This window comes from Takifugu rubripes, chromosome 9, assembly GCF_901000725.2.
Source record: "Takifugu rubripes chromosome 9, fTakRub1.2, whole genome shotgun sequence".
In the NCBI taxonomy this organism is placed as follows: domain Eukaryota; kingdom Metazoa; phylum Chordata; class Actinopteri; order Tetraodontiformes; family Tetraodontidae; genus Takifugu; species Takifugu rubripes.
This window is the reverse complement of record NC_042293.1, coordinates 8797013-8811547: the sequence shown is the minus strand read 5'-3', so window position 1 is coordinate 8811547 and position 14535 is coordinate 8797013. Positions and strand designations below refer to the sequence as shown.

Below are 14535 nucleotides of genomic sequence, written 5' to 3'. Positions count from 1 at the left end.
TCCGAGCGCTCCAGCTCAGACAGCAGTCAAGCACGCAAACGTCTCAACGCATCATTATCTCATCCCAGAGACGGTGGGAGGCAGAGACCAGGACAGGGAGCCAGTGGGGGGGTAGAAAACCCCCCAACCACCGCTACCAACGCTGCGACGTTTAAGCTAGCAGAGTCAACCGCCGCCACTGGCGACCCAACAGGAAGCGCCGGGCTCAAATACCGGCCTAATCTCCCCGTTTGTGTAACATCGGCCTCCGCGTCCAGACACGTTTGGGACGCGCCTCCACCACGGGCACGCTCCACGTGCTCCTTGCTCTCGATTAACGAGCTAGCCGAGCACCTCTGGGGTGGGTTCGGCTCACAGTCAGAACGAAAAGCGCAGGCGGCAGCAGTTTGTTTCTGCTCTCCAGCTCCTCCGTCACCGCTCATTACCAGCAGCTCATCTGCCACACGAGCGGCGGACACACACACCTGGGCCGCGGAAACCACGTGCACTTTCGTGCGTGCGTGCAAATATGAAGAAGAGGCGGTGGGGTTGCGTGAGGACAAAGGCGCCGGGTTAAAAACCCACACCAACATAGCAACTGACTGCAGATTTTCCCACAGTGACGCTCGCCAGACCAAGATTTCCATATTTTAATCAGGTTAAATAATTCTTTTAAAGAAACGATTGAATAAAGATTAGCGAGACTTCAGTTAACGGGCTGAAAGTTATATTTAGCTTATTATCCCCCCCCCCCCCCCCCCCCGGATAATTAATCAATGGCTGCTCTAATCTAAACTGCGCTAACGTCATAAACGCCTTTTCAATTCAAGCTTTGACCAATAAACCATGAGGACACAAGTCTCAGGGGTTCAGGAACCGGCTGCAGTAAACTGGATCACAAACCAGTCCCACCAATGTAGAGATCTGTCTCAATCTGGCCAAAGGAGCAGAGAGGCTACGGTGGGAGAACGTAGCGTTGAACATCCGTTTCCTTGGCCACGTGATAAAGTGCCCACGTAAACCCAAATCCAGACACTAAATTAGCGTCCATTAATCCAGTCCATCCTCCAGCGCTCCCAACTTTACTGCACCAGCGTCAGCAGGACAGTGTTTTATTAGCTAAAACTGATCTGACGGCACCGTGAAAGTAGCGCCTCCAGTGGTCACCCCAGGTGATACACGGGGACTCGTAACTCGGGGCGACGGGCGTCTGCTCGGGCGTCAATAACGCTGCTCTTCGCTCTTAATCCTGACAATTTCCTACTGTTGCGCCCCCCTTCGGCGGCCGGCGCCTCGCCCTCCGTTTGGCATCAAGCGCTGCATCACTCAAAAGCGAGCGTGGGATTAAACATCTGTCAGAGCCGGTCCGTTCAGCCCGGCGGTGAGAAGAGGGGGGGCAGGTTTTAGGCACTAACGCCTCGTCTGGTACTGAAGCCTGACAGATGAGCTCACTCACTAAAGCAAAACTGCTCTTTCTAAAACAAACGCTACAACAGAGGCTGCAAATACGTGCGGGATTAGATTCCAGGCATCCTGTAATCCCATAATCTCAGCAGATTCCACTCTTTCGCTCATCAAACTTTCAGGCTTTTTCCCGCCCTCTCCATCACTCCTGGCTCCGGCGTCCTTCGCCCGAGGCCTCCATTCGGGGCGACTGCGTGCTTGGTCAACGCGTTCCTAGCCTCCTCGCCATCAGTGGCGCCCGCCGGACGCCAGTCGGATGCGCTTTGCATGCGAACGGAAGCCAGCGCCGCTTCAACCTGCAGCCAGGCGTCGAGACCCACGACGGGCTCCTCGCAAGCCTCGCCGCAGACCGTAAACACCTCTTCACCCGGCGCGCCCGTCCACCTTCCGCGCTTCGGCTGCTAAATTCCTAACAGACAGCTGACGGCTCAAACCGCCAAAAGAAAAGCCCGACATTACACGTGCGCGACGGAGGTGGAAATGAAAAAGGAAGTGGAGGCCACAACACGTGCTACAGCTGAGAGGGGACCTGAAAAACAGCACGAGGCCACGTGAGACCTCCTGACGGGCACCGATCTGCTGGGCCACGGCCTTATCTCAGGGCTACAGTGTCACCCGGGCGAGGAACCACCCCTGGATAGCTGGCCTCCACCTCTCCTCTCCTCTCCTTGGCCCCCACGCGCTCGCAAAGTGCAGCTGCCATCCGGCAAAGCCCGGTGAAGTCATTACAGGAAACATCTCCGGCGTGCAGCAGACAGACCTGCACTAGTGGAGGCCATTTGTGGCTTTAAAAGACTTAATGGTGTGTTTGAAACAGGAGATCCTCTGGATGTCCAGAGGTGGCAGAGACCTTAAAGCTCACCCTGAGAGGAAGTTAAAGACCTTTAAGAACACACAAATGATCTCCCTCCTTTACTTAGAAGCAAATATGACTTGTGCCCTGACCAGATAATACGTTTGCAATGTAAATACACACACAGCTTTATAGTGCGCTGCAGGCTGGACGGTTACTGAATCAGAGACCAAAGTCTCTTCTGTAATATGATTTCTTTATATAATCTCATTTAACAGCAGTCAATTGCCCTCACACACAGTCAAAGGTGGTAAATGAGCAGCAGGGGAGTCTGACGGGCTCCAAATAAAGACAGAAAACGCATCGCACCGATCCTCTCCAGCCTTTTCCCACTGAACGCTGTACCTGCCGTTATTGGAAATGCATTATTCATCCAATCTGACTCGTCTCAAACAGAGGAGCCGCTTGCGTTAATACTTTATCACTGTCACGTCCAGAATGTAGCATATTAGGTAACGCTGGGTTAGCCTTTGAGCTAACGGAGCGCACCTTGCAAAGGGAATAAAGTGACCCCGGGCACCGCCGCGGTAGCGGGTCTGAAGGGCTGCTAATGTTAGCCCCTTCACTCTAATCAGCCCTATAAATATGCACCCTGTACGACTAACTGTCCCCGTGTCCCATGACCTAAACGGGACAGTGCCGTCGCTCGCTAAATAGCTGCGAGCCATAAATATGCCCCACTATACCGCTTGTCCTAAGATAACATTAGGTTAATTTAGCGTTGTTGGGTGAGACCGCTTCCAGTTCTGGTACCGAGCTCTCATAGCAAAGCTAAGCTAAAAGAGGCTAAGCTAAGCACCGCGCTACTCGCTTGTGGCTACGCTGGCGTGTTTAGGTTGGAAGCGGGCATGAACCAAGGCGACAGTGCGGCTGTCTAATGGCGACCGTGGCGGCGTCAAAGGCTGCGCTGTGAATTTGCCGCGACCGGCATCAGAAAGACTGCGCAGCCGAACTGACACGGGAGAACAAGCTGGCTAAGCGAGTTAGCTGTCGGTACTCACCCCATTAACCAATCCATGGCGCTGTTTGTAGCTAGCTTAGCTAACGTTAGCTGGCAGGGGATAAATCCACCAGGAGCTGGAGGCGACCCCCTTGATTATCCAGCCACCACCTTCGCCGCCCCGGTCGTTGTCTGGTCCCCGGCTGCCGTCGATCTTCCCGAGGCCCGCGTCTCTCCCCGCTGCCCGGTCAAACACAAACGCCGCTGGGAAGTTGGAGCGATTGTCCTTGTTTTGATCCTCGGTTAGCTCAGATCATCAAGTGACAGTTTGCACAGATCAGCCTATTAGCCGATGAAAGAAGTGCCTTGGTTGACTTTGAGCCAGACAGACGAGCGGAGCACGGCGAGGAAGATCCGCGGGTCTGCTTTGAATCGGGTGTCCGATGTGCAAGCGGCGCCGAAGCGAGGCTTCTCTGGAAGGATGCGATCAACCCGGTAACCTCCGTCATGAAGCCCCGTTCGGCTAGCTGACCGCCTGAACCTCCACTGGAGCCACTGGCGTGTGAGCGAAGTCTAAATTGGAGTCCGGAAGTAAACACAGAGCCGACCCACTCAGCCTCTCCTGTGCGTAAAGAGCGCGTCACGCAGGGCTGCGTCGGCACGGATGCACTCAGATCATTTCTTTTTTACAAGTCTTTGCGACGATTCCGGCTAAAAGGCGGCGGCGTTTTATTGTCACAATTCCCCGGGGCATTATTTTAATGTATTAAATGTGCAGAGAAGGAGGAGAGGGTTGTTATTAACGGCGATGTACGCGGTGCCAGTCTGACGCTCAGATTCACATTTCAAATCCGTTTTGATGACGAAAACACCAAACGCTGGGATTCATTTACACCAGTCCGAGGGTGCAGATGGGGCCTGTGGGCACAGATCTGCAGTCTGCTGTGTGCCGCTGGATTTGACGGGAATCTAAAGTGACACGGTGCGCACAGAGTGGTGGTTTGGGGGTCAATAGAGGCACCAGTTAATCTGCCCGGGTCTCTGACTTTAGTGGTTTTCATCATAATAAAGCACAGTCCGGAACAGAATAAGAGCTGCCCGCACCCAGACTCATTCGGAGCATGTCGCCATAAATTCACGCAGGAGGGTATTTGTGCTCATTGACCCATCCTGGGCCAACAGGGCAGTTATAGCTACGGCCAGATATATCACAGGCACCGGCAGGAATATTTACCCATGTATCTGAACGATTTGCAGACGGGACCTGCTCAACACTGATCGGTTTGTGTGGATCTCGGTCATCGATCCGGGAAATTAACACCCAATGATTTAAAGAGTTGGCTGATATTTGACTGTTCCTAGTTAGGGGCCGTTGTTTTGGGGTTAACTTAATCCTGTTCTTCATAATTCCACATCTGAACCCACCATCTTTAAGAAGCGGTCTCCAGTCTTAGTTTTCCTATTTTATTCAATTTTCTCGTGAAATAAAGGTAGGGACGATGTGCCCGTTCCCTGCGGTTGCTCGGCCTCCTCCTCTGTCTGCCAGAGCATTACCCCCCGGGTTCCCCCTCTCTTCCCATCCCCTGCATTCGTCTTCCTAACCTCGGCTTCTATAAATAACAGCAGCGCACAGGCGATAGAGGCCAACCCGGTAGAGCCCTGTTAACAGGAGGCAGAGGCACCTGATTGGCTCTCCGTCACTCCGGCGCTCTGGCTGCGTCCAATCAGGTCGAAGGAAGGCGGAGTCGGGCGTTTGATTGACAGTTGCGGAGCCGTGGGGCTCCATCCTGATGCAGCGCCGCAAAGAGCCACACGAGGGCGGTGTTTGATATGTGTTCATCACCTTTACTGGTTTCCAAGTCTAATATCTATCAGTTGTACTGTAGACGTAATGAAAACTAACACTTTAGTTAAAACGGTTGTAATTTACATGTTTGAGAGAAAAAAACATTGTTTTGCCTTTAACGTGCACATTCCAAAACACGACAGGCAGCAGGTGTGAAAGCGATTTTAAATTTTTTTTAAGTTCACTTGGTATCTGTCTGTTCTTATTTTAGTGTCTAATTATATGTGCTTCAGTTGAACCCCCCAAATCAAATTAGGGCAAATTGCATAATTGTTAAATATTAGAAAATATGCCTTTTGAGTATAAAACAGTCATTGTAATCTATCTCCACATGGACAATTGTGTTTTTATGATCATTTAGTTGTAGTTTTTTAGGGGTTTTTGTGTTGGTCTCCAAACATGACATCATTTTAGATGCATTACACTGAAAAAGGCCCCAGATCAGCATTTGTCTCCTCTTCCTCGCCTTCTCTGTGGTGCAGATTTCAGGCCCGTGGACTATATTTGCCTCTTGTGAGCTTGTTTTCATGAAGACGGCTGGTGCCAGTGATGCGCTCAGCGGTAAAACGAGATGGGCCTGATTCAGGTGCCGAACCGAGTTAGCCAAGGTCACTTCCTGAAACTCATCTACCTGTCAATACCAACGGTTCCGGAGTCGATAGATTCTACGTCATCGTTGCTGCCGGAGCGGCTATGGGATCAGTTCATCTGACGCCTCCCCACAACATGTCTGTCTCACTCACTCACACACACACACAGAAACACACTTTTAGATTGACATAATGACAAAGAGAATGAGGTTTTGGCCTCAGCGTGACTAATATGATTTATTCATCGCTGCCAGCAGCAACTCAAAAAGCCATTAGGAGGCATTAAAATGGAGACACCTCACATTACTCTTGCATGAATAATGAATGTTTAATGGTTGCAATGAGGCACGTGTGTGTGGGTGTCTGTGTCTGTGTCTGTGTGTGTCTGTGTGTGTGTGCTTAAATAAATCAAATCGTAACAGTACAGGGTGTTATTTTCTTTTGCAGATTAAAAGACATTTTGTACCCCCCAACAACAAATGATAGATGGTGATGACAAATTGGATTGTCAGAAAATAAAGTTTCAGATTTGTCACGTGTGTGTGTGTGTGTGTGTGTGTGTGTGTGTGTGTGTGTGTGCGACAATTGAACCCCCCAAATCAAAATAGTGCAAACTGCATAATTGTTAAATATGAGAGAAGATGGATTTTGAGTATATAACAGTCATTATAATCTATCTCCACATGGATAATGTGTGTGTGTCTGTGTGGGCGTACGTGCGTATGTTTGTGTGTGTGTGTGTGTGTGTGTGTGTGTGTGTGTGTGTGTGAGTTGAGTTTACTGTGGTTACACTTATGGATCTGAGCTCATCATCAACTTCTCAGTAATGATCAAAAACATAAAGTGATGCCGTTACTGAATTTCATACTGTCGGCACCATCAAGTCTGCGTGTGTGTTGTGTGTGTGTGTGTGTGTGTGTGTGTGTGTGTGTGTGTGTGTGTGTGTGTTACTGCTGGCTCCACACTGACGCCTGATGTCTTCGCGATGAGTCAGTGTTAGCCACACACATTACTGATGTCTGTCGACCTACCTGACTGCAGCGCTGTGAAAAAAAGAAAGAGAGAGAGAAAGAAAAAAGACGAAAGAGAAAGAAAGAAATAAAGACAGAGAAAGAAACACCATGCTTGTACCACAAACGAGAAGAAAAACTAGCAATTTTAACAGTTACAAAACTGAGAAAAGTTTCTGGTTTTTTCCTCTGCAGACTGAAAAGCAGAAGATGGTGAAACGCTTCATCATCATCCTCAGAACAGTCAAACATCCTCTTTTGTTTTGACTGTTATTTCCGTGCACATCGCTCGGCGAAAATATGCTCTTTTTGGTTTTTTTTTCCATGTTTGATGTAAATCAGACATGACGTAATTTTCAGCTGGAGGCAACGCTACAAAAATAGCTCACATGTGGCTCTGAGGTCATGAGCAGAGAGGAGAGAAATGATAACAGAGTAGCAGCCACAAACACCCCACTGTGTGTGTGTGTGTGTGTGTGTGTGTGTGTGTGTCTGTGTCTGTGTCTGTGTGTGTACTTGCAATGTGAGGACATTTATGGGAAATGATGACATTTTGGTTGGCCCCCAAAAATTCAGAGGACCGTTTGAAGGTTAAGACATCAACATCAAAGGTTGAGGGTTTAGGTCAGAGTCAGGGTTATGGATTAGGATTAGGATTAGGATTAGTCAGATAGTTAGGATGGTTAGGTTGAGGGGTTGGGTCATGCATTAAGTCCTCCACAAAGATAGAAGTGTGCATTCTTTTATGTGATATATTGTGAGGACCAACACACATTTCCACGCACATTTCATTGAAAAATATGGACATTTTAGCTGTCCCGCCAACTTTAAAGGTCCAGTTGAGGATTGGGAGTGGGTTTAAAGGGTGGACTTTGGTTTAGGTTGGTGTTGTTGTTGTTGTAGGTGGCTGAACATAAGAATCAAGGCTAGGTTAAGCTTGGGAAGGGGGATTAGATACCAGGTCCACATCATAAACCATCCTGTGAATGTTCTCAGTCATCCTGCCGACGAGAACAAGTTTAAAAAATTCAACTGGGCTTCCTTTAGCTTTGATGATTAAATTCCGCACCATATAGGATCAAAGAAGTTACCCACGATCCCTGAAACCTCCCATGCAACAGTAAGCTCGATTAGCTCCATTCAGGTCCCAACAGGACCATTGAATTAAAAGAAAATAAAAATCGTGTGGTCACTTGTGTTTGGTGTGGCCTTCAAATGATGGTCCACGTTGTTTGCAGTCTCCATGGAAACGTGCCACATGAGCTCATGTGCCAAAGTCAAAGATGACTGCAGACAAACTTTGGTGTGAGATGAGGCAACGTCTGCCCTGCTGTTAGGCACGCCACATCCACCTGAGATGCTGTCTTCTTCTGTGGTGGTCCCTGGATGTGGTTTCTGAGCTGCAGACGCTGAGATATGTGATACGTCGACTAATAGCAAGAGGGAGTCAGAGAGAAAGAGAGGGAGAGGGTGAGGGTGAGAGAGGGGGGAGAGACAGAGAGAGAGAGGGAGAGAGTGAGGGAGAGAGGGGGGAGAGAGACAGAGACACAGAGATAGAGATTTGGTGTTGTACCTTTTGGGAAGAAAGAGACAAATGTCAGCACAAATAACCGCTTAAGTAAGCAACACACACACACACACACACACACACACACACACACAGGCCGAATGATGCACGCCGGACCTGTGACTGGACCGACCAGAGGACCAATTGATCAGCCGCCACCTCCCTGCTCTGCCTCTAGCAGCAGCAGGTGGCAGCAGTCAGTTACGTAACCTGTCTGTCTGATCAGCGTCTGTTATCATTTATTCCAACACCCTGATGGACCGAGACGATACACATCCTCACATGGTCACAGATGTGAAAATATGGACCTATTTCTGTCTCCAAAACCTGATTTCATGTCATAATGTTGCTGAAATCTGTAGATGGCTCCTGACATCCACACTATGTCTTCTGCTGATCCTCCCAGTTTATTGTTTATCCCTCCCCCCATCCGCTGGATGGGGGTAAACTCTGGACTCTGAGGGTCCACCATGTTCAGGGCTCCAAGACTGTATCATGAACACTGAGCATCATGTTAAATGTATTAATCATAGCGCTAGCAGGACCAAGGCGGCAGATGTCAGATAGCTCCAGTCTTTGTTGTCAGGTCAGGACATGCTGTAATGGGTCACCATGACAACAATAAATAGACAGTAACTGATCATCTAAAGCCTGTAGACTGGTAACCAAAACAACATGATCCCAGATAGAAGCAGGTCAGTTCAGGAGCTTGTGGAGAGCTGGTGGGATTATTGCGCCCATTCCGGGCTGGGATGCTCTCCTGGAGGGGCTGTTTCTCACTGCACAACAACAACAACAACAACAACCGCAGCAGCAGCAGAGTTTGGATACTGAGGCTGTTGTTGCTGTGGGCTGGCGCCATCTTCCAGCCCACCAAAGTGGAGTTTCAGCCCCCACTGCATTACAGACTGGGATGAGCGAGAGGACGAGAAGGAGAAGACTAGTAGGACAAGCAGTCAGCCAGGCTCCAGGGTTATATAAGGACAAGAGTTTTCCATGGAACAAAAAAAAGGGGGTGAGAAATGCTGCTTGGAGTCAGTCACCCCTGGTGACGCGTGGAAAAGTGCGGAATGCTGCTGACGCAACTTTCGAGCAGTAAATGTGGGTAATGAGTGTGAGCCGGAGATGGATGTTTGAGGGGGGAAAAAGCAGCGTGGATTAAAGAAGGAGAAGAAAGTGGGCCTGTTATGTGAAAACGTGGAAAAACGGATGGGAAGACTGCAACCTGCTGACGTAACACTTCCTAACTGTTTCCATGCAGAAGGCCTGGCACCCATCAGCCGGCGGGAGAGGGGCGACACACACTCAGGGATATGCTGCCAATTAAACCTTAAAAATGCATCAGGCCTGGGAAGGTGGCTGCAGATGTGCAGGTTGCCTCCTTTACAGATGCAAAGGTAAGTTGAGGACACGTGAAAACAGGCGCACAGAGGGAGAAGCTGTGTTATGACAAGATTATCTGCCAAGATCAAGGAGAAGAACACACACAGATGATGGGCCGGTGTTAGATTTACCTTTATTATTCCAATAGCGTGGTGGTCCCGCTGCAGAGAATTCTCAAAAGGGTCATAAAAACACAAGCACGCACGTGGGTGAGCAGGAGGACCCAGCTGGAGATGCTGGTAATGCCATTATCTTTGCCTGTCTGCTTTTGGACTCTGTCAAACAGTCATTAAAGCAACATTGTGCTTGGTGAAAATAATCAGGGCCATCTGTGTTGTGTGTGTGTGTGTGTGTGTGTTTGTGTGTGTGTGCTATTCACCTTTGTCTTCACCCCCTGACACCTGTGTACGTCAGTTCTCTGTCAGAGGGGTGTTTGTATGTGCGGAGCTGCTGACATCATGAAACCAAAACTGTCTTTGCAGAATCAATGCCCCCCCCACACACACACACACATCCATCCATTTTAGAGTTGCTGTTATTTTGTGTACTCTGTGTCCTCAGGGGACACAGACCTCTCTTTGTCGCACACGTCTCCTGTTTTTCAGGTGGTAAATTAGTCCAATGTAATTTCATTAACGAGGGAGCGGGTATTTTTAACTTTATTCACTTTGGTCCACTGTTTTTTTTTTTAAAATGTGCTATAAAAAATAAACTTAGCTTGGTTTGAAGTCACGGATGTACAGTATGCATTGGGTGTTTATCTTCTGTTTTGTCTCAGTGATCCATGAACCTCCAAACAGGGCTGAGGCTCAACGTTTCTAGAGAGAGTGTCTGATAAAAATGAATAGAAATCGGACAGGACGGGACCATGACGCCCACTGTGGGGTGGTTAATATTGAACTTGTCAGATTAACATCGCATTTACATCATAGCTTATTTTTTGAGAGCGTCATTTTAATAATTCATCATCCTGTCAGCAAACTGGAGCAAGTGGACCCCCCAGACACACACACCCACACACACACATACAGAAGAAGCAGAGAAGGGTTTGTATTTTGTCATGTCTGTATTCTTGTCTCATTTCACAAAACATGTACAGGGGAAGGAAAAGCCTTTCAATAGAACCTGAGGTATTTTTGCGTCAAGCAGCCTAAGGTATCAGGATTTTCTTTTAAAAACTCGTCTAATCACTGTTGCTATTTACATAACAGAATAATAGTAATAATAATAATAATAATAGATAACATTTTAGCAAATGGGACAGCCTGCATCATCCTTCTTACATGTCATAAATAATTCTAACATTTTTTTTCTTAAAAAAAAGTCAGGAGGGGATGGTTACGGAGGCCTGGGGCAACACGGAAATCACTCTTTAAATTACTTCAGCTGCAGCAGCCCAATGTCAGAAATCACCAGGAAAGGAAGATAATAATGGGTGGAAGGGGGGAGGAAAAAAACAACACATTTACATCATAAATAAATAATCCTCTCACACCAGGAGAGCTAAATTTTTCATTTATTTGAGCTCAACTTTTTTTTCTCTCAATGTTATGCTGTTTTCGTTTGGAAATCAAAGCTTTGGAAATAGTAAAAAAAAAAAGAAAAAAAACGCAAGGGAGCTTTACAGACATGCGTTGTGCTGATGTACCAGCAGCTGTGTGCCCACTGTCGGGCTTGGCTCACTGAAGGATCCCCTGAGAATGAACATAAGGGTGTGTGTGCATGTGTGTAGGGCATTGACACGCGTGGGAACATATCTAAATGCATATAACGCAATGTATGAACGCGTGCTTGTGTGTGTTGTTTTCAGCTTTGGTGGGATGAGCTATGGCGATAATGATCCCTTGCTGGCTCGGAGGTGAGAGTTCTAACTCTGAGCTCTAAGTCTAGCCCTCATTAAACCGCACACGAGCATCGTTAGCATGTCCGTCGTCATCTGCAGGCAAACAAAGGTCTTTTTTTAGCCGACGCTCGAGCCCTCGTGTGTGAGAAACATGAATCCGGACTGTAGAAGAGCCAAAACAGAGATGTGGCTGCCATGGACGTGTCCACTGAGGAAGCCTGTGTCCTCCACATAAGCAACAAAGATTATATTTGTACTAAATAAACTGGCTTTGGGAGTGTCAGGAGTAAATGAAGTTGGTTATCAGAAAGCATAAAGGTGCAAAGAAAATAAAAAATAAAAAAATCAATCAAACTTCACGCATCTCAAAGAAGGAACAGCACATATTGTTTGTTGATTTTGTCCAATGTGTGTATTTGTGTGTGTTCATAAATACCATACAGCAAATAATAATAATAATAATCATTCAACATAAGAGGAAAAGAAAAGAAATTCACAAAACATTATATTATTTCTCATTGCCAGAATGAACCAAATACAATAAATTAAAACTCAAAGTGAACAAAACTTCCATTAGAAGTCCATTAAAATTTATATATAGAGTAATGTATGTAATGTATAGAATTTGTCTGTTGTCAGCCTCTCTGGTGCATGCTCGGGTGGTGACCGAAGGGGGTTGGATAAACCAGCTGAAGGGACACAAAAGGACCTTCACCAGCATCCCAAAATTGTCCTCCCATCACGCCGTTAACACTGAAAACAAGGGAGTCAAAGACAAACTGTGCTTCGGGGAGGGGTGGGGGGCGGGGGGGACGCTGCCCGTTAACTCAGCAACAGAGGATCCTTCATTGTTTGGACGCAGTGCCGCCGTTTGCTTACGTCCTGCTAGGGATCTCAGCTACAGGGCGGTGCACCGATACTGCTGTTCGTGTTGTGCTGCCGGAAGAGTCAAAGGGAAGAAAGGAGAGGACTGAGGTGTTCTGTCACTTGAGGGGGGGGGGGGCAGCTTTGAAGAAGAGATGGGGCTCAGTTTGAATCACAAGCACGCCATTTCTGACCACAGGCATGCGCTCAGAGGAGATAGTCTGTGTAGGAAGGATGCAACACGACATTTGGGTTTTTTTCTGTTTATTTTTCCGAGCTTCTCCGAGCTCTTCGTACCTGCAGTCACCTGCTTAAATTTACTGTCCTCCGCTTGTCCGTCCATGTAAGAGTTCATGGTAGTTATGGTCTGCTAAGCACCATATCGCAGGTTCTGTCAGTTCGGGGGTGAAAGTCAGCTTGTCTGCTGGACCTCTTCACGACCAATATTGATTTGTCCACTCATTTTTGAGTCTTTAACACTGTCCAAAAGGGGGCACCTCTTAAATGCCCTCTTCCTGTTCTCCCTCCAACAAGGTCCCTTTTCGTCCCCAGACGGGAAGCTAGGATCGCCTCCATTATGTGTCAGGAGACCTCAATGATCTCCATGCTCCCAGAGAAGCTCGACTGCTTGCCAATCTTGCCCAGCTCTTCCCGGGTTCGCGTCTCAGAGATCCCCTCTTCGAACTCCATCTGACAGCTGCGCCGCTTGAACTGCTTGTCCGTCGCTGGTCCGCTGGTGTCTCGGTGGTCTCTCTGTGTCTGTGTCGTTGGGGCAGTTTCCCTCTGAGATTTGTCTTGTAGACGAACCCCTTCGCTGCACCCAAACGCCACGTATGCGGAACTGCTCCCGAACCTCACCGACGTCTCCTCCCTGTCGCCCACGCCGGCTCCGCCCAGTTCCATACCTCCCTCAAAGCCCTCCTCGGCCCCAAAGTGCCAGGGGGCATCTGTGGTCGGGGTGACAGGAGTAACAGGAGTAGTGGCCTGGACAGTGTCTCTGTGTTTGGTCCACATGGCCCCAGAGCCGATGGTTGGCAGGGAGGGCAGCGACAGGAGCAGAGAGCCTTTAAGGTTCTCGTCCAGACCCGGGCTCTTGCCGTCCAGTGACAAGCTGAGTGACTGTGGGGGTTGGTGCAGCTGGGCATGAACTGGGGAACTGGCAGAGCAGTGTTTGGGTTTTCTCCTCGGCCTGGAAGAGGAAGAACCGGACCGTAGGCCTCCAATGCTGCCACCGCTGCCCGGGGAGGGAAATGGCGAGTCTAAGGGGCTGGGGCTGTCCAGAATGGGAGACTGGGAGCAAACGCCGTTGGTGGTGCCCGTTCCCGGGCTGTCGAGCTTGCAGAGCTTTGGGACGTCTTCAGAGTGCGCGGGTGCCAGGCCCAGGCAGTGGGGACTGTTGGGGGTGTAGACTGACTTAATGTCTAGGGAAAAGGAGCGCTTAAGCCTGTTAGTGTCCATGATCCTCTCCGCAGAGAGGTGCAGACCATTAAAGCCTTGCTGGAGTGAGGTGGGCGACGACAGCTTAGGTTCTGGTGGCATATTTGGCTCTGTCGCAGATGAGTCGTGGTTGCTATGGTGACCGTTCATCTCAAAGCCATTGACTCCGTTGACTTCTGAGGTTTGCTTAGCCTTATTTTCAGAGATCTTGTCGTCTGAGTTTAGAGCTTGCAGCACACGGAGCTCCTTCTCAAACTCCAGAAGCTGACCGAGGAAGTTAAAGTTGGGGGATATGGACGGTCTGCGGTCCTTGACGAATCTGGAAGCAAGAGAGGGACGGTGAATATAGACCGGCGCCGCAAAAGTGATCAACATTGCTGATACAACACATTTTCTGCCTGATTTGATTCTCAGAACTAGGGGAAGGCTGAGAAAAAGGCCTAGTGATACTGTAACCTTAGCTCAGTGGGAGGTTGGTGGGAGGGCCAAGCTCACCTGTAGGCATCATCTGATGACAAGCCCATTGTCTTCATGATGTATGCAATAGCTATGGTTGCCGAGCGTGAGATTCCAGCCAGACAGTGCACAATGACCCTGCAGTTTGACACCTTCGCTTTGTCTGTGGGAGGACAGGTATGAATACACATCTTTAGTAAAATCTATGCAGACAATCAACATCTGTTCAACGTAAACTAGCATTTCCTGGAAGAACACAAGGAGGGGGGTCATCAGGACGGATGTGGTGTACTTGCTGCTATT

General features: G+C 48.7%; 2 protein-coding genes across 4 annotated transcripts in view; both read right to left on the bottom strand.

The window, feature by feature from the left end:
- Positions 1-3832, bottom strand: part of mob2a (MOB kinase activator 2a) — a 35215-nt gene extending 31383 nt beyond the window's left edge. The window contains exon 1 of the mRNA XM_003967355.3: positions 3298-3832. Coding sequence (XP_003967404.1) covers positions 3298-3314 — 17 coding nt within the window. The 5' untranslated portion in view covers positions 3315-3832. The remainder of the gene's footprint in view (positions 1-3297) is intronic.
- A 6847-nt stretch (positions 3833-10679) lies between these two features.
- Positions 10680-14535, bottom strand: part of dusp8a (dual specificity phosphatase 8a) — a 30819-nt gene continuing 26963 nt past the window's right edge. For all 3 annotated transcript variants that reach the window (XM_029841487.1, XM_003967389.3, XM_011607262.2), the window contains 2 exons: positions 14272-14395; positions 10680-14095 (listed from right to left, as the gene is read on the bottom strand). In XM_029841487.1, the coding sequence (XP_029697347.1) occupies positions 12922-14095; positions 14272-14395 (1298 nt within the window). In that variant the 3' untranslated portion in view covers positions 10680-12921. The remainder of the gene's footprint in view (positions 14096-14271; positions 14396-14535) is intronic.